At 39.6% G+C, this 19,875-nt stretch overlaps 1 protein-coding gene across 1 annotated transcript in view; it reads left to right on the plus strand.

Moving 5' to 3' along the window:
- Positions 1-16,837, plus strand: part of gmeb2 (glucocorticoid modulatory element binding protein 2) — a 63,961-nt gene extending 47,124 nt beyond the window's left edge. Inside the window, exons 7-10 of the mRNA XM_043710332.2 lie at positions 3,007-3,078; positions 4,386-4,523; positions 11,682-11,804; positions 13,830-16,837. Coding sequence (XP_043566267.1) covers positions 3,007-3,078; positions 4,386-4,523; positions 11,682-11,804; positions 13,830-14,482 — 986 coding nt within the window. The 3' untranslated portion in view covers positions 14,483-16,837. The remainder of the gene's footprint in view (positions 1-3,006; positions 3,079-4,385; positions 4,524-11,681; positions 11,805-13,829) is intronic.
- Positions 16,838-19,875: the final 3,038 nt, after the last annotated feature.

Here is a 19,875-nt window from a genome sequence, read left to right on the forward strand (position 1 = left end):
GAGGGGGAGAAGGGTGATGGGAAAGGAGGTTATTTGAAATTGGAGAACTTAATGTTAAGTCCTCCAGGATGTAGGCTGGCCAGATGGAAGATAAGGTGTTCCTCCAAGTTGCGATCTGATTCATTGTGTAATCTAGTGACATATTTGAAGCAGGAAAAGGTGTCTTTCCAGTATTTTGGTTAAGCTGAGTCACACTATGCAGAAAAGAAGACCATTGTGTTGTGGAAATGGTTCATATGCAACAATCTTGGACATCCAAGATGGTACTGATAAGTGGCAAGTAACGTTTGCACATCGCAATGACTCTTTCAAGCAAGCAAGAATCTCGTCATCTCCTCTGACACCTAGTGACATTGCCAAATTTGAAGTGCTCACTGACAACAATTACCATTGAGCAGAAAACAAAATGAACCAGCCATACAAATACTGTGGCTACAATTGCAGGTCAGAGGCTAGAAATTCTAAGGCGAATAACTTATCTCCATGTTTCTCCAATGCTTGTCCACCACCTGTGTCACAAGGCACCAATCATGAATGTGATGGCATACTTGCCTGGATTGGTGTAGCTCTAATAGCTATCAGGAAGCGTGACATCATCCAGGACAAAGCAAAAGTAATTAATAAGGTGGAAAATATTTTGAGGATGTTGTAACGTGATAGATAAATCCATGAATAGATGAATATTATTTCCATAACAATTTTTTACCTTCCATAGGAGAGAACTTGAAATCAAAAAGTTGATGGCCCAATATGAATAGCACAAGTATTTCTTTCTCGTTATATTCAGCAGGCCTGGCAGAATCTTACCAGAATTTTCTGTTGTGAGCTCAGATTTCTCAAAACTGCGGTATTTTGCATTTACTGGTGTAGTACTGCGAGTATTGTGCTGGATTTAAGTAATTGTTGTTAGTGACCGCGAAGATAACAGGCCAGAAAGATCTAGCAATACGTGGCATGGATTTTTCTTTCTCAGTGGCCGTTTAAATCTGACACCAAATCTCATGAATATCCAGGATCCTACAGAGTGATGAATCCAAGCAGGGTAAACAGCAAATCACGTTGAAGTATTCTCATGCACCCCAAATCAAGAATTTAAGGACACTGACTATCATTAATTTGAAATTCAATTTTTAGATGTAAAATAAATAATTTTGATTCAATTAATATAGAATCCAAAACATTTAAAAAAACTTCAAATCATTTTAAAAATGACAAAATTGATTATTATGGAAAAAATTGACATTTTGTATGTTTTAGATTAGTTTTTCAGTGCAAACAAGGTTAAGTATAAAATTTGGGCAGCACTTAAAAACCCAGTCACATTCTCCTTCAATCAAGTGTAACTTAATTACATATTTGTATAACAAGACCAATGGCATTAAAATGGAAGTTTTTGTTCTTTACACTGCTTAGGGATTGCACTCTGGGTGATGGGAGTGGTCCTCAACAGTTGACCTTTTGACAAAGTATAGAATCACTTGACAGCAACTGCAAATTTGTATTTTATGCTGCCCAAATCTGGATCCTCTAAGTTGCTGTTTGTTTTGTTGTGTAATCATGGTAAACAGATCTGACACATTTGTTGTCATTATCACCACAAAATCTGGGCTTTTTACTTTCTGGTAAAGTTCTGATTAAAATAATGATAGGAATGTGTCTGTTCAGAAAAAAAAATAAAAATGTTCGCAATGATAAACCTATAAATGTGGTATATCGACAATTATGTGTGTTTGTATTTTTTTCAGATTATAATGCTGTTGCTTGTAAATTTTTCAGTTTAATTTCAAATTAAAAACAAACATTTTTTCTTGGCACATACATTTTGCTTCCTTCAAAGCTATCAAAAGCTCTTTGAACAGTTATCTATTTAAGTGACAACATGCACCATTAGAACATAATTTGGTTCTAGTTCCATAGCTGTAAACTGTGGTTCTGATGCGACTCTTCTTAATAGCTTCACTTAAAACTAAACTGTCAGATTATGTGTGGGAAGTGATGGATTGTCTTGATGATGGTTAACATTAACTAGACGTGCATGAAAGCTGTCATAGCAAATACAAAAGTCTGAAATTGAATTATATAAGTATAAATTTACAATACCATAAAATTGAAACACTCATTCTCTGATAGAGCTGCCACTGTTCTTAGTGTGATTTTGAAAAATAAACAGTAGTGTTTACATACATCACAAAGTCACAGGAAGGCCATTCTAGTTGATATTCATCCTTGTAGTTATTTCTAGCTGGAATTTGCTATGCCACCTAATGCTAGAACAAAAAATGAGCAGTTTTAATTTTAAAAAATACATAGTTATAACCAGTAGTAATGATTAAGGGCTAATTTACCATTTGTATTCAAAACTCATAATTTATTAATTTTATACAGTAATTATGTTAGCTCAGCATATCCAGTATGTTATGGTGCAAATGTTTCTTTAAGAAAAATCATGTTTTTATTTTACAAATAATATGCTGTTGTAAGAGCTCAGAGGAAGGACTATATTAATATGACTTAGATTAATAAGTGATGATCCATTCATTATTTATCTGTACAAATTATACACCTAAAATGAGCTTCTTAGCAATGAATCGGGAAAATATTTAGCTTTGAAAAAGCGAAGACATGTTTTATGTGCAGTAAAAATTAATGAGTTTCGTGAGCTCACTATCTGCTTCTCCATAATTTTCTAAGCCTTTTTAATTTCTAGTAACATTCTGTATAATAAAGTATCATGCCCCCTGTCCAGTATACAGTACATGAGATTTGAAGTTAACCATTACCTGCCCACAGCCTGGGCCTCCAGTGACTTCTCGGCTTTCTTTCATCCAATAGCTCCCACAATTCAAGGAGAACATCCATGCATTGAAGAGGAACACTGAAAGAGAAGACATTAGTAACTATTGGGAGGCTTAGGAGAATTCCTCCGATTCAGTGACTAATAAATACTTTGTTTTTCAAAGCAATACCTTAGTACCTAATTCCTGAATTTTTCACAACTTTTTTCAGTTAATGGCTCACCTGCCTCATCTAGAGTTGAGAGCTGTGAAGATAATTCTGAATGGATTTCAACAATACCAGGTACTGAGATTTAATAATTCTTCAAAACATGTACATAAAGATTGTCAGTCTACATATTATTGGTATTCATATAATGGCCATTGACATGTAGTAAGTAGGAAAGTTTAAGCCTAAGTGTAACCTATATTTGATTCTTAAACAGTCTAAGCCTACTTTCAAAAATTGCGAATTACATGGTCAAGGCAGTTCCAAACAGTGTGCTGTTGTATCATGGGATGAATTCTTCAAACGTTCTGTAGCAAACTTTCTATTAACCAGCAAGGTACTGACTGATCAAAACTTCTGATTGATCAAGAGATCATCATAATCAATATAAGAGCACGCACTAAGCAAAACAAACATAATGTAGAGGTTATACACGTCAAATTTATACTTTATTTATAGCATAAACCATTTAAATAATAACTTAAAAATTATTGGCAGACAGCCTTCCCACTCTGAACGTTGCTCTCGATGTGATCTCCTCATGGTAGGGAATTTCAGGAAACATCTCTGGGAGACACACACCCAAAAACCCCACCTCCCTGTGCCAATCGCTTCAAATTCCCCCTCCCACTTCACCAAGGATATGCTAGTCCTGGGCCACCTCCACTACCAAATCCAAGCTACCTGATGACTGGAGGAAGAATGCCTCATCTTCCGCCTTTGGACCTTTCAACCACATGGCTTCAACGTCGACTTCACTAGTTTCCAAATCTCCCCTCCATGCACCTCCTCCCAGATCCAACCCTCCAATCTGGCACCATCTCCCTGACCTGTCCCACCTGTTCATCTTCCACCCCATCTATCCGCTCCATCCTCCCCACCAAACCGACACAATCAGCCCCCACCTGCATCTATCTATCGCCTTCCCAGCTACCTTTCCCCCAGCCCCACCCCCACACCTCTATTTATCTCGACTCTCCTCCTCAGATGCTGCCTGACCTGCTGTGCTTTCCAGTGCCACGATTTTTGATTCCCATCCCAACTTCAACTTACGATTCGGACATTGCAGAGGTCGCAATATTCAGTATATTTTTGTATTTACGATGTATAATTGTCACCAGTTTATCGATAGTGCCAGTTCATTAGATGCCAATTAAAACAAAGATTGCTGTATTTTAACCAGCTTTTTATGCCAGTATTTTAAAAGCCGAGTCCTTTGCAGAGAAACAGCTAACCACTTGGAATGAAATTGGCTGATATAAGGGTATGGTATCAGGTTCAGTGTAACATTGCCATAGTGATCAAGTCGCTGGCTTCTGCTACCAAATTCCTGCACATATTTATTCATTGGTTATTGATTTTTTTTTTTTGTCAAACCAAAGATGATACTTTCACATTTTGGCGTGGATTAAAAGAAGCAGGCTTACTGGAAGAAGTCATACAGGAGCTTCAGCAAGAGATGCAAAATACTCTGAAGGGTCTTCAACAAAGAGTGCATCAGCCTCCTCTTCAAGTTGTTGGTGAGTGCACCATTTTTATACTTTTCTCATAAGCCTCATTATTTCTGTTAAGCAAAGTTTCGATGGAATGCAACTATGGCGTTATAGGAGAATTACCTAGATATTATTTGGAGTTTATATTTCAAAATTGAAGTAAATGGATGTTGGTTACTTCTGCAAAGGTCTTTTTTTTATCTAAAAAAGGTCAACAAGTCTTTCCATAACAGTTGCCTGAATACAACATTTGTCAAAAAACAGGTGACTTAGATTTCTGTAAAGTTAATGGCAAGATGTTTTTGCTGTTGGGTTTATGATAGGTAGAGTACACTTTAAGGCCATCAGTTTTACTTTCAGTTTAAAGAAATCTATGATTGAGCAATATATTTAAAAATCAGTTCAGAAGACATTAGAGTTCAGAAGCAAGTTTGATTTCACTGCTAGAAGGAGTTCAGGGCATTTCAAGGAATGAACCAGCTAAACAGAGTTTGATTTGTGAAATTTCTACACCAGGAAAACTTAGAAATCTACAAGAGATAGACAAAAGATGGGGAGTTATAGACCAGTTAGATTAATTTCTGTCTTGGGAAAATACTTGAGTCTATTATCAAGGAAGAAATAGTAAGACATATGGTTAGGAGTTGTTCCACTGGGCATATGCAGCATGGGTTCATGAAGGACAGATCATGCTTAACTAATCTACTGGAATTCTATGAAGATATTGCGAGCATGATGGACAATGAGCACCTAGTAGATGTGGTGTGTCTAGATTTCCAGAAAGCATTTGACAAGGTGCCGCACAGAAGGTTACTGCATTAGATAAAGATGCATGGCATTACAGAAGTGTATTAGCCTGGATAGAGGGTTGGTTCATGAACAGGAAGCAAGAGTGGGGATATATGAGTGCCAACCAGAAAAGAAAAACAATCAGTTACTAGTGATATGCCTCCGGGTCAGTGTTGGGACCGTAGTTATTCACAATTTAAGTAGATTATTTGGAGTTGGGGACCTTGTGTAGTGTGTTAACGTTTGCAGATGACACTGAGGTGAGTGGCAGAGCAAAGTGTACAGGGGACTGTGAAACCTTGCAAAGGGACACATATGTAAGTGAGTGGGCAAAGGTCTGGCACATAGAGTACAATGTTAATAAATGTGAAGTTGTCCATTTTGGTAGGAATGACCGTAAAAAGGACTACTGCTTGAATAGTAAAATGTTGCAGCTTGCTGCTGTGCAGAGAGACCTGGGTGTCCTTGTACATGAATCGCAGAAGATTGGTCTGCAGATGCAACAGATAATTAGGAAGGCAAATGGAATTTTATCTTCATTGCTAAAGGGATTGAGTTTAAAAGCAGACAAGCTATGCTGCAGCTGTATAGGGTGCTGGTGAGGCCGCACCTGGAGTATTGTGTGCAGTTTTGGTTTCCTTACTTGAGATAGGATGTACTGAGAAGAGACTGAGTAGACTGGGATTATATTCATTCAAATTTAGAAGAATGAGGGGGGGATCTTATAGAAAATTTTGAAGGGAATAGATAAGATAGAAGTAGAGAGGATGTTTCCACTGGCGGGTGAAACTAGGACAAGAGGGCGTAGCCTTAAAATTGGGGAGCAGATTTAGGATTGAATTGAGAAAAACCTTCTTCACCCAGAGGATTATGAATCTATGGAATTCCATGCCCAGTGAAGTAGTTGAGGCTTCCTCATTGAATGCTTTTAAAGCTAAGGTAATTTTTTGAACAGTAAGTGAATTAAGGATTATAGTGAGAGGGTGGGTACGTGGAGCTGAGGCTTCAAAAGGGTCAGCCATGATCTTATTGAATAGTGAAGTGGGCTTGAAGGGTCACATGACTACTCCTGCACCTATGTCTTATGTTCTTATTGGAATTGAGAAAGTTAAGGCCCTCAGATTTGTGACAAGTTTTCTATCAGATTTAGAAAGCTCTCATTGAATTATCTCCACAGTTCACAGGAAAGAAACTGTAAGTTGTCAGTTAAGTAGAAACTTGAAGCATTGAGATAGGGGTGAGATGTCTTTGAACTTATGTTTCTAACTGTTTGTATCTTTGAAACAGGTTGAAACTTTGTTTTGCTGCATGATTTAAGATCATCCTGTCTTTTACATTTTGATAGTTTGATTTGTTCTTTTTTTTTTGTGTAATAAACATTTGTTGTTTAAGAAAACCTGCAGTATCATGTGAATATGTTTCAGTGGCTAACTAACTGATTAAGAAGAAATCTGATCTGTTCATCCGGGTTTCATTCCGGGATCTGACATGTTCAGTAGTATCATCAACTGAGATCATGACACTTTTCTGAAATAGACTTTAGCTTATCTCAGTATACTTACAATTGTTTCTCCTGACTGAAGTAGATTGAAAATTAGCCATTAGATGGGTAGAGATATTTACACAACAGATGTTCCAAGAAGGGCTATCTTCTGGCAATTAGTACTGGAAACTACAAAAGGGATCAAGTCTACAATACAATGTATGTACATGAATGACAGAAGCATGATACTAAAAAGGGAGGTTTTAGCAGTAGGCAGCCATGATATGGTAGGAATATCGAAAATATGACTGACCTTAGAGAATTGCAATCAAAACATTGAAACATAAAAGATGGAACAGGAATAGACTATTCACCTCATCGAGCCTGCTCCGCTATTCATTATGATCATAGCTGATCATGGAGCTCAATACTCTAACCTCGCCCTCCTCCCCATACCCATTGATCCTTTTAGCCATAAGAGCTACATCTGCATCTATCTTGAAAACGCATATGTTTTGGCCTCAACCAGTTTCTGTGGCAGTGAATTTTACAAGCTCACCACTCTGGATGAAGAAATTTCTCTTCACCTCTGTCCTAAAAGGTTTGGTTCTTATCCTTAAGCCATGACTCCTGGTTCTGTACTCCCCTGCATCAGGAACATTCTTCCTGCATCTAACCTGTTTAGTTCTGTTCGAATTTTATAGATTTCTGTGAGATCCCCCTCATTCTTCATAAGTCCATTGAATACAATACTAACTGACACTCTCTCCTTGTAAATTACACCTGTCATTCCTCCCAGGAATCAGTTTGGTAAACCTTTTGCTGCACTCCCTCTATATCTTTCCTCAGATAAGGAGATAGGAGCTGTGCACAAAATTCCTGTGTGGCTGCTGTACCTTGCAAAATTGCAGCAAGACATCCTTATTCCTATTCTTGAAGCAACAGATTATTGAGGGGGAAAAAAAACATATACAGGAGTGGAAGAAGGTTAACCAAGGATATCTGAGAAATTAGTTCTGTAGGAGGTGCTAAGTTGCTTTATTCTGTAACAGGATGAGGGCGTTGCTAGCTTGGCAGAATTTATTGCCCATTCCTAATTGCTCAGAGGCCAGTTGAGATTCAATTAGTTTGTTGTGGGTCTGGAGTCACATGTAGGTCAGATCAGATAAGGATGTCAGTTAAAGAACGTTAGTGAACCAGATGGGTTTTTCTAACAATTGGCAATGGATTTATAGTAGTCATTAGATTCTTAATTCCAGATATTTATTGAATTCAAATTCCACCTTCTGCTGTGATGGGGTTCAAACCCAGGTCCTCGGAACATTACCTGGGTCTCTGGATTAACAATCCAGTGGTAATACCACTAGGCCATCACCTCCCTGACCAATAAACCAATCAGACTTTGAGGTAAAAAACAGTTTGATTTCCATGAAGTGGTAAAATGAGTTTGAAAAAGGTGAAGTCAGTCAGTCAGCAATAAATTAGGAATACATAAATAGCTTTGATTTGATAAACATAACACAGCTGTTTTGTGACCGATGGCAACAGGGAAACAACAAGAGACAGTGTAAATCTTAATGTGGTGATAGCATCTGACCATGAAAACATATAGAAAGTAGAAATCTTGAAACTCTTGGTTTAAAGTGACTGCAGAGACATTGAAATTTGATATGATTTGAAACTCAAATATTGTGAAGCAGGGGGTTGCCATGTAATTTTAGCAAGGTTAACTCAAAACAAATCTGGTCACTGCTTAAACAAATTAATTTAATGGTTTTGTTCTATAGCAATTCAGTAAAGGACTCATGGTGCATCTGGAGTATTGATACTAGCTCTTGTATTGCACTGGAAGCCAACAAAGTAGTTGTTCCATCACCTCTTCATGCGGTATTGCTGCCATGGTGAGATCCACTACTTTCACAGTGGAAAGGAAGAGCTTCATGTTCTGTTTGAAGCTTTGTGGCACATAGAGCTGGAGACTGGAGGATATCTGACAGGTGTCAGTACATATCATCGCAACTGTTTAATAGAAGCCCACTCCTTTAAGATCGCGATAGGTGGAAGGGGGTTAAGGTGAGGGTGATAGGCCGGAGAGGGGGTGGGGGCGGAGAGGTCGGGAAGAAGATTGCAGGTCAGGAAGGCGGTGCTGAGTCCGAGGGTTGGGACTGAGATAAGATGGGGGGGAGGGGAAATGAGGAAGCTGGAGAAATCTACATTCATCCCTTGTGGTTGGAGGGTTCCTAGGCAGAAGATGAGGCGCTCTTCCTCCAAGCGTCGTGTTGCCATGGTCTAGCGATGGAGGAGGCCAAGGACCTGCATGTCCTTGGCGGAGTGGGAGGGGAAGTTAAAGTGTTCAGCCACGGGGCGGTTGGGTTGGTTGGTGCAGGTGTCCCAGAGGTGTTCTCTGAAACATTCCGCAAGTAGGCGGCCTGTCTCCCCAATGTAGAGGAGGCCACAGCGGATGCAGTAAATGATGTGTGTGGAGGTGCAGGTGAATTTCTGATGGATATGGAAGGATCCCTTGGGGCCTTGGAGGGAAGTGGGGGGGGGGGGGAAGAGTGGGTGCAAGTTTTGCATTTCTTGCGGTTGCAGGGGAAGGTGTTGGGAGTGGAGGTTGGGTTGGTGGGGGTTGTGGACCTGATGAGGGAGTCGCGGAGGGAGTGGTCTTTCAGGAACGCTGATAGGGGAGGGGAGGGAAATATATCCTTGGTGGTGGGGTCTATTTGGAGGTGGCGGAAATGACGAAGGATGATACGATGTATATGGAGGTTGGTGGGATGGTAAGTGAGGACTAGTGGGGTTCTGTCCTGATGGCGATTGGAGGGGTGGGGTTCAAGGACGGAGGAGCGGGAAGTGGAGGACTTGTGGTGGAGAGCATCGTCAACTACGTCTAAGGGAAAATTGCAGTCTTTGAAGAAGGAGGCCATCTGGGTTGTTCGGTATTGGAATTGGTCCTCCTGGGAGCAGATGTGGCGGAGGCGAAGGAATTGGGAATATGGGATGGCGTTTTTATAGGGGGCAGGGTGGGAGGAGATGTAATCTAGATAGCTGTGGGAGTCGGTCGGTTTATAGTAAATGTCCGTGTTGAGTCGGTCGCCCGAGATAGAAATGGAGAGGTCTAGGAAGGGGAGGGAGGAGTCAGAGGTAAATTTGAGGTCGGGGTGGAAGGTGTTAGTAAAGTGGATGAACCGTTCAACCTCCTCGTGGACCGTCTCAGATCCTCCCTCCCCTTCCTAGACCTCTCCATTTCTATCTGGCCGATCGACCCAACACGGACATTTACTATAAACCGACCGACTTCTCCAGCTTCCTCATTTCCCCCCACGCCCCACCACCTTATCTCAGTCCCAACCCTTGGACTCAGCACCACCTTCTTGACCTGCAATCTTCTTCCCGACCTCTCCGCCTCCGGCCTATTACCCTCACCTTAACCTCCTTCCACCTATCGCATTCCCAATGCCCCTCCCCCAAGTCCCTCCTCCCTACCTTTTATCTTAGCCTGCTTGGCACACCTTCCTCATTCCTGAAGAAGGGCTTGTGCCCGAAACATTGATTCTCCTGCTCCTTGGATGCTGCCTGACCTGCTGCGCTTTTCCAGCAACACATTTTGCAGCTCTGATCTCCAGCATCTGCAGTCCTCACTTTCTCCACTCCTTTAAGATCCTCATTTGAGATCCCTGAATCTGTGACCTTAAAGGGAGTTGGGCTTGAGCTATTGTGAAATTTTAGCATTTGCCAAACTTGCTGAATATTTCCAGTATTTTCTTTAACCACTCTGCTGTCTATTATTTGAGAATTAGGATATTAGGAGTTCTGAGTATTAAGGTCTGCTGCAAGGCAAGTGACACTATGGTGGCTGAGAGTTGTCAGGCAGATGCATTCACTCACTTTGACCACACAGATGAGGTAATTAAACATTTTTTACCTCTTCTGACGAGTTCTGGGAGCCGCACTGCAGGCATTGACCACCCTTGACTTTTGCTCCCATTTCTGTTGGAGGCTCAGTCTTGAGGTCTTCCTGCTCCTACTGGAAATATGTCCTCCCTGACTTCCGTATCTCTATCTTATGCACTTGGGATGGCATCACTATAGTGGGGATCCCGCTTCTTACCTGGGTATGCCATCCTACTCCTCCCTCAGTGGCAAAAGAATTGTATCCACCACCCTGCAGTGCATTATTGCAATTTTCTTTCGAGAGGGACTGTGCCTACAAAATTAAAAGGTTTCCTGGAGTGTGTTTCTTTTGCAATGTCACTCAGTTGTCTGCAGTGTGCACAGGACAATGCAGAATAAAGCCTGAGACTGAGTAGGGTTGTTTGTAGCCATGTTACTATTAGTGAAATCAGGTAGGAGTGTACAAATTTTGTATCTTAATCACTCGTTTCTAATGGGAATAAGAGGGTCGGCTGCGAAGTCTAAACCTGTGTCCAGAAATCAGAGCAAATGTTTTTCAATAACAAAAACAGAAGTTACTGGGAAAGCTGAGTAGGTCTCATCTGTGAAGAGTTATCAAAGTTAACGTTTCAGGTCCTGTGACCCTTTTCTTTACAGATGCTGCCAGACCTGCTGAACCTTCCCAGCAACTTCTGTTTTTATTTCTGATTTACAGAATCCGCAACTCTTTTCTGTTTTTATTTCAAATGCTTTTCAAGTTCTGTAAGTTTGGATTGTAAGAATAACTGAATTCTTCAAAAACCAAAGCAAAAGTACTACCAGCGTACAAAATTTTAAACTGAATTTACTTGTGGAAATTACATGCTGTGCTTGTATTTTGAAAATTAAGTACCAAGCAACTACTTTTTAAAAATGGTTCCGTTTATTTGCTGTTACAATTTCTCGTTGTTTGTTAAGCAGTTCTAAAACTTTGGCTGAATGTAATCATTTATTAACTTTGTATTGATTAATATTTTCAGATGCAGTCATTCTTAACAATATTGTGCAAAGTTTTGGTCTTCTGGACCTTGTTAAAAAGGTCTTGACAAGTCACAAGAGCCAAATGGATCGTTCCCGAGAGCAGTACACGCGAGATTTAGCGAGTAAGTATATATGCAGTTATTTTCTGTAGCTGAAAGTTGATACTGTTCTTAGTTAACTATCATAAAATACAGAAGATCTTCTTTTCTGTTAAACATTGCAATATTTTTGTAATACCTTTACATAAAGTCTCTTTTTAATGGTGAGATATACAGTTTTTTGGGTGCCACCATCATTTGTATTGTGCAACTGGCTTGTTGAAAGTGTAACAAAGGACAGCTTGAGATGACACCTGACTCTGTCAATGGTAGAATCTTCATTACATCAATCTGACATGCAAAGTCTTTGTGTTTCAACTTGTTGCATCCACTAAATGATTTAGTTTTGATGAAATCGTATTCAATCTAATTTTACTGTGCCACGTTCTGAGAATGACTGTCTGTAGACATCCTCAGTTGGTGTATCGTAGTGTAAGAGAAGGTAATATTGATGGGTCGATATCAGTCAGAAGAAATCTGACTTGGAGCATTAAGAACAAAATGAACCCCTTGAATTGAATGACCTATGTTGAGCTCTACATTTTATGTCATTTTATATAGAGCACTGTAGTGCAAGGCAGATTACACTCTTGTGACAAAGTTGATATTTAAAAAGTTAACAGAAGCCAGGCAACTAAAGACCAGTGAGCCTGACGTCAGTGATCGGCAAGTTGTTGGAGGGAATCCTGAGGGACAGGATGTACATGTATTTGGAAAGGCAAGGACTGATTAGGGATAGTCAACATGGCTTTGTGCTTGGGAAATCATGTCTCTCAGACTTGATTGAGTTTTTTGAGGAAGAAACAAAGAGGATTGATGAGGGGAGAGTGGTAGATGTGATCTATATGGACTTCAGTAAGGCGTTTGACAAGGTTCCCCATGGGGAGACTGATTAGCAAGGTTAGATCTCATGGAATACAGGGAGAACTAGCCGTTTGGATACAGAACTGGCTCAAAGGTAGAAAACAGAGGGTGGTGATGGAGGGTTGGTTTTCAGACTGGAGGCCTGTGACCAGTGGAGTGCCACAAGGATCGGTGCTGGCTCCACTACTTTTTGTCATTTATATAAATGATTTGGATGCGAGCAGAAGGGTCACAGTTAGTAAGTTTGCAGATGACACCAAAATTGGAGGTGTAGTGGACAGCGAAGAGGGTTACCTCAGATTACAACAGGATCTGGACCAGGTGGGCCAATGGGCTGAGAAGTGGCAGATGATGTTTAATTCCGATAAATGCGAGGTGCTGCATTTTGGGAAAGCAAATCTAAACAGGACTTACACGCTTAATGGTAAGGTTTAAGGGAGTGTTGCTGAACAAAGAGACCTTGGAGTGCAGGTTCATAGCTTCTTGAAAGTGGAGTCGCGGGGAGATAGGATAGTGAAGAAGGTATGCTTTCCTTTATTGGTCAGAGTATTGAGGTCATGTTGTGGCTGTGCAGGTCATTGGTTAGGCCACTGTTGGAATATTGCATGCAATTCTGGTCTCCTTCCTATCGGAAAGATGTTGTGAAACTTGAAAGGGTCCAGAAAGGTTTACAAGGATGCTGCCAGGGTTGGAGGATTTGAGCTATAGGGAGGGGTTGTTTTCCCTGGAGCGTTGGAGGCTGAGGGGTGACCTTATAGAGGTTTACAAAATTATAAGGGGCATGGATAGGGTAAATAGACAAAGTCTTTTCCCTGGGATCGGGGAGTCCAGAACTAGAGGGCATAGGTTTAGGGTGAGAGGGGAAAGATATAAAAGAGACCTAAGGGGCAACTTTTTCACGCAGAGGGTGGTACGTGTATGGAATGAGCTGCCAGAGGAATTGGTGGAGGCTGGTACAATTGCAACATTTAAGAGGCATTTGTATGGGTATATGAATGGGAAGGGTTTGGAGGAATATGGACCGGGTGCTGGCAGGTGGGTCTAGATTGGGTTGGGATATCTAGCCAGCATGGACGGGTTGGACTGAAGGGTCTGTTACATCTCTATGACTCTATAAGTATCTTTGTATTGGATTGAAATATTTCAAACACTCCTCTAGATGTGATGTGTTTTGTTTTGTTTTAGCTTTGGAACAACAATGTGATGAGCATCGTAAGCGAGCTAAAGAATTAAAGAACAAATCCCAGCATCTAAACAATGTTCTCATGACCTTGACTCCAATTGCAGCAGCACCACCTTCCAAGAGGCCTCGCCTTACTAGAGCAACATCAGGACCAGCAACAGTGGCAGCTCAAATGGTCACAACATCACAGTCAGGCCAGCTTACGTTGGCTTCTGGAGTGCCTCTGTCTCAACTCACAAATTTAGGAAAAATGGCAACATTATCCACTATTCCAGTCACTGCAGTTGGCAAGGTTTCACCGCACACAGCAACGTTTACTGCGACAGCTTCACCACTGATTGGAGGGTACAACGTTCTGGCATCTTCAAGCTCTGGGATACCCAATACTGTTGAGATCCACCCAGAGACATCGAATCTAGCAGTCCTGAGCACAGCTGCCATCCAAGATGGTAACACTGTGTTGAAAGTCGTCAGCCCAATCCAGCTGTTCACTACTGTCCCTGGTCTCAATGCTGCACTCCATAACAATACCCAGATGGCATCTGTTGGAAGCACACTTATGGCTGTGCCATCTGCTGAAACCAACACAACAGGAGAAGGACACACCACTATACAGGTGACATCAATAAGTGAGGAACATGAACAGAAACCATAGCCTTGAACTAATGCATCACATTATTAGAATGTTTTGTTTCAAAGCCCTGTTGCTACTGAATGTAACTTTTGAGAACTGTACCAGAATGGTTTCTGCTACACAATGATTAAACCTACACAGTGCCACCAAGTGATGAAAAAACATTAGAGTGGAAGCAGCAAAATCACAGAGTAGGAGCAAATGTCTCAACTCTTTTTTTTTCAGACTTTGGCTTAAGTACAAAAATACAGACATTTATCAGATATGCTTGATAGAATTGTTTATAATGTATTTTACAGAGCTTTTCTGCACTGTATTTTGTGTGCTTTAATACCTAATTACACTCAAAATGTCTTGAGATTGCTTTACAAAATCCATAATTGAGTTAGTGGCAGTTTCATTTTACAATAGGTGCTTTCATCGTTTTCTAATAATTATTTTATTGTGTTGTGCTGTTTGGATAATCATATGGTTAAGATGGAGAATTTGTAAATATTCAGCCAATGTAATTTGTTTACAACCCGATATTGTACAATTGACATTGTACTTAGAATAATGTTGGTACATAATTTACGATTTTTGTCATATATGAAAAGCTAACCAGGCAAATTCAAGCAAATGGGTACGCTATGAGTAAGCTGAGTTTTTAAAAATGGATTTAAATAGCATCTGTAAAAGAATTATCGCATTTGCGCTTTAGTGGCAGCCACAATATAAGGTACCATTTTTATTCATGGTGAAAATGTGCTTATTTGAACGTATGAGTTATACAAAACAAAACTGATTTAGTGTTTCTATGACAAGTTATGCTTTACACAACATACTTTTTTATACTGCTGTACGTTTATTAAAATTATCAGATCAATACTTATAAGCTAAACTGATGGAAAGAAATGGAACATAAATAGTTTTAAAGTCACTGTTTTCTCCCTGTCTCCACAGTAAACTGAAACCATATATTTATGATCAATATATTTGAACTTCTTAGTTTTTCAAGAAATTGTTCCTTTTGTTACATGTGTGATCTTATTAAAATCTATAAACCCCACAGTTTAGGCAGGTATGAACAATGTCTGAATAGTTTAAGTTTAGTTTCTTAATATTCTCTTTTTGCCAAAATTCAAACTTCTTTCTGCCATTTTCCATACGTAGATGTCCACAGATACTTATAAGATTACTGAGAATTTATGATTGGATAACAAAGTGGTTTATCAAATTTGGCTGACGATAGATTGTCTGTATACTGAGTGAAAGCTTCTTCTAAAACATTTTTCTGAAGTGTTCCCTCGCACTATTTTGAAGTCTTCCTGGATCATGCTGAAGTTAAAATAGTGACCGATCAGTTCATGATCCGGCTCTTAAACTTGAGATATCTGCCACATTAATAAATTGCCCTCAGATTTTTTTTTCCCTTTTTTTTGAGGAATAAATTGGCTCATACACACCTCCTCTTCATAGTTACAGAGGCAGAGATTAGCAGCACACAGCAGGAAGATTTGCTGGCATAGACACATATTCTGCCACAATGCATTGAATAATAGATAAACTGGGAATGAGTGATAAGATAATCTGGGTATGTTTTATCATATAAACTGCAATGACATGCCAGTCAATAACTAATTTCCTGCTCCCTTCTGTTTTATATGTATTTTCAATATATGAAGTTTCTGGGTAATAAATGTTAACAGTTTGGTGAGGTTTTTAATTGGGGTTTGGTTGCAACTTTTTGTGAAGAGTACCAATGCTTCTGGCTGTTTTTCAGAAGTGTTCCATGTTCTTGCAATGTCAAGTGAATTTTCAAAAAAGGATATTTAATTCCTTCATGGAAATTATTTGTAATAAATGACAGTTAAATTCTGTGTAATCTATCAATATTTATCTATTTCTCTTAGATTTTTTTTCCTTTTTCTAAAAAAAATGAACACTTTTAAGTGAAGAGTGAATCTGGTTAGCTTGGCTGCTGCAATTCAAATAGAACTTTCATTTCTTACAGATTTAAAAATACATTTTAAAACACAAAATAAAGGGATTTTGAGTTGCATTTATGTCATGCCTTATCATGTTGAACTGTCTCAGAGCACAATGTAGTTCGTTCATTCATTTGAAGAGAGTGGCTGGTAAATCACGAGGGCTGCCCACTTGAATTTTTTTCCTGATAAAATGCGAAAGGAAATTTTGTAGCTCAATCTGACTGACTGAAGATGTTGGAAAATCTGAGACTGATGATAAAGAAGATGGCAGTCAGTTATTATTGATTGTGATGTAATTGTACAAAACGTGAAAGCTCCGGAACAACTGTATCTGAAATAAGAATGTGATCAAACTTGGGGGAGTCCATTAAAGTTTTGTAAATAAAATAAAGATTATGTAACATTGCGATGTTTTGCAAAATATCCATTGCATAGTGGTTCTCATTCTATTTTGTGCCTGTTGGTTGACTCCTATGCTGTTACTGTCTTGTATTATTTTGGCTGTGGCAAAAAAAGGCCATTTTCCATTTTGTACAAACTTTTATTGGCATAAATTGGATGTCTCAAAGTGTTAACATAATAAAAACTGTCTTGCTTTGAAAATAACACAGACTTTTTTGGGAGCAAGACTGAGTTAATACTAACAAATGTATGGTATTGTCCACTTTAAAAAAAAAGGAAGAATAATGTTTATTTTTAATTATATGCCATTTAACGCACATATTTGGACTAGTGACTTTCTACAACTGGACAACAAATTCAGATTTATTATAAGATTTGCTGACCGGTGCCTTGGAAATTGACTTGTGATGCTGTCCACTTTCCAATGAAAACAGTAAATGAATGACTGTTACTTTTACATTTTTAACATTTATTTAATTAATTATGCTTTACTATTTTTTTAAAATGAGGATGAGTTCAGATGTAATGTAAAACATATCAATTGGAGAAAGATACCCACACTCCAATTGTGTTGCACCACTTTTCACAACAGTGGAAAACAAATTATACATGGTGATGGTCTGTGCATGTCATTTGCATGCTCTTTGGAGTAATGATTAAAGTAAAACAGAACCAACCTGCCAGGATGTGAAAAAATTAAGTGTAGCATTTATAATGTCTGTTCGATCTTAAAATTGTACCAATAGGCTGAGGCGCTACAGCTCTGTGAGAGCAATACTTGTTCACTGATGACTGCATTTCTCTCTTGTTTTGCTACTTCTCATGAGTGCCTAGCACAGGTGCAACTGGTCGAGGACACCAAATGAAGGGCCTATTGAACAGAAGCATCAAAGTTGCCAGATTTTCCCTGGTCTGATATGCAAGACCTCTTACATGAAATATAGGCAAGAAAATAGAGTCTGCAAGGCATCTAGCAAGTAAAAATACAAATTTTGAGATGTGAAGGGAAGTAGTGCAGGCATTCAACATTGATCCTTTTAACTTCAGGACTATGACCAGTTTAGTAAAAGATCTACTGATCTACCCAGGGCATACAAGGCAACACTTTAAGGTAGGAGCAAATTACTGCAGATGCTGGAATCTGAACCTAAAACACAAAAAATGCTGTAGATCACATTGGGTCAAAGCAGCATACATGGAAAGAAAGCAAGCTAACGGAAGAGTCATCTAGACTCAAAACGTTAGCTAGTTTTCTCTCCATGGTTCTGCCTGACCCACTGTGATCTCCAGCATTTTTTGTTTTCAATTCAACAGTTTAAGTAAAGGGCCTTTAACTATTGGCTACCAATGCAATTTCAAACTCCAAAAGTAATGTTTATGCAAATAACCCTTCACAATACAGTGTGGTTAACATTAACTCAAGATCTCGCTGCATAGTCACAATTTTTCCCTCCGTATTTACTTGCAAGTACAACCTTAAAGCCATTTAACTTTAACAGAGTAATGTCATTGCATCATTTCATCACTTACATGCCCTGACCCATATTCCTCAATTGTTATCCTTCACCTAATTGCTTTATCTTTTATTGGGAGAAAATGCCATGTAATGCCTCAAAGGTTCATCTAAAACACCTCATGGTTAATGAGAATTTGTCCATTGAGCTCATGGGAAGATCTTCCATTGTGGGAGATGGTAGAGCTAGCAGCATGGTGCCAGCATCGGGTAAATATTTTGTATTTAGTTTCTGGAAAATAGATATATGTTCTTCTGTTCAACAAACAAATATTACTTGCATAAATCAACACAACGGGTCTAATTTTAAGTTACACTATTTGGTGAGGGTTAAATAGGTTAAAATCAAGTGCATGGCTGCTTCAATAAAATATAATTTTAATTTAAATCAGGCATCAGTCAGATATTTTTGCATCTATGAAGTAAATTGAGTAATGTAGTAAATAATTTCTGTGAATGCCCACTCTTGCTATCAATCAATTATTCCCAGCTATTGCATCAGAAAACATTTTTAGCTTGGGGTAAGAGTGCTTTTGGATTAAGCTACTGTCGGCTACAGGTGCTAACTTTGGTTAGCTGCAGTTATGGAGTGAAAAACCAAGTTAACATTTCAGATTAATGATCTTTTTATAGAACATGGCAGACATTGGCTTGTATTTTGCAGTCAGGTGAGTTGCAAAGCTGGTGTTAGCTGCTGATTTTAAAGGAGGCTGTTCGCAAAAATCTAGTGATCTTTGGCAAGGATTTTCTGTTCTTGGACAACAGCTTAATTCCGGTGGCAAGGCAAGAGAATGACTTGGTGTTCTGTTGCAGTGATGTTAGCAGACAGGCTGAGATGCCAGCATACTAACCCCCTCACCTCCATCCAGGGCCCCAAATAGTCTTTCCAGGTGAGACAAAAGTTCACCTACCTCTCCTTAAACTTAGTTTACTGTATCCAATGCTCCCAATATGGTCTTCTCTACAGCGAAAGACCAAATGTGAACTCGGCACGTTTCGCTGAGCATTTCAGCTGGGCCCGCAGGGACTGACCTTACCTCCCAGTCACCACCCATTTTAATTCCCCTTCCCACTCCCTTTCTGACATGACCATCCTGGGCCTCCTCCATTGCCATAGCAAATCAGACCACAAATTGGGGGAACAGCACCTTATCTTGCGTCTGGGCAGCCTACAGCCCGGACGAGTCAACATTGAGTTCTCCAATTTCAAATAACCTCCCTTCCCATTCCCAGACTCCTTTCCGCGTCCCTCCTCCTCCCTTGCATTCCTATGATTGACCCTGCCTTTCAGCTACCAACTGGATTAATTCCTCCCATCGACCAACCAGGTCATACCCTCTACCTATGTTCACCTATCTCTACCTCACCAGCTGCAGATTCGCTTACCAACAAGTTGCTGATTGATTTCTGAAATGATGACAATGACCTCTTGACACCAGAAACTGAAAGATTCTAGGTAGCTGGACTGGATTTCAGGTGAGAAGGTGTCAGATATCTGGAAGGAATGGAGCTGTTTTCATTTTGCAGGC

The sequence above is a fragment of the Chiloscyllium plagiosum genome, unplaced genomic scaffold, assembly GCF_037043375.1.
Source record: "Chiloscyllium plagiosum isolate Xiang-an unplaced genomic scaffold, Cpla_swu_hap1 HiC_scaffold_15, whole genome shotgun sequence".
Taxonomy (NCBI): Eukaryota; Metazoa; Chordata; class Chondrichthyes; order Orectolobiformes; family Hemiscylliidae; genus Chiloscyllium; species Chiloscyllium plagiosum.